Below are 480 nucleotides of genomic sequence, written 5' to 3' on the forward strand. Positions count from 1 at the left end.
GTAAAATATACTTAGCTTGAAGCAAGATATGACCAAGTTTTGGAGCCTGAGCTGCAGCTAGTTTATGAATAATCTAGTTTAAACTAGCTTAAAGGATAATCCAACCCTGTCCATTGTCTTAACATTTAACAATAAAATTTCAGACTACGCCTGAGGGATAATGCGGCACAGATACTAAGCTTTGAAGTATAACTTGTGAGTATTTGGGAGTGGCAGGTCAGGTCACATCAAAATCCACCACTAAGAAAAAAAAATCAAACATTAACAATTATTAATAGACATCAACCTATAAGTACATCTTACATAAAAAAAGAAAATAATATACATATCCTAAAACCCATTACCGAAATCCGTGTTTGACAAAGCTTTCCACCTTTTTTCCTTAACTGGCAACTCAATGTTTACCTTTTACACGTGCTCGACTGTGACGTCATCCGTTCGTGTTCGCCCGGATTAAAGTTGGGCACACAAGCCAGTTTC

The 480-nt window shown here is 36.7% G+C and overlaps 1 protein-coding gene across 3 annotated transcripts in view; it reads right to left on the reverse strand.

Moving 5' to 3' along the window:
• LOC119581946 (diphthine methyltransferase-like) overlaps window positions 1–480 on the reverse strand; it is a 9,364-nt gene that overhangs the window by 3,806 nt on the left and 5,078 nt on the right. Inside the window, exon 1 of one of the 3 annotated variants that reach the window (XM_037930118.1) lies at window positions 406–468. The exons of 1 other annotated variant lie outside the window; for it this stretch is intronic. In XM_037930118.1, coding sequence (XP_037786046.1) covers window positions 406–434 — 29 coding nt within the window. In that variant the 5' untranslated portion in view covers window positions 435–468. Of the gene's footprint in view, window positions 1–344; window positions 469–480 lie in introns of those variants that run through there. One more of the 3 variants, XM_037930119.1, reaches the window with a different exon arrangement.

Source organism: Penaeus monodon, chromosome 15 (genome assembly GCF_015228065.2).
Source record: "Penaeus monodon isolate SGIC_2016 chromosome 15, NSTDA_Pmon_1, whole genome shotgun sequence".
NCBI classification, from domain to species: Eukaryota; Metazoa; Arthropoda; class Malacostraca; order Decapoda; family Penaeidae; genus Penaeus; species Penaeus monodon.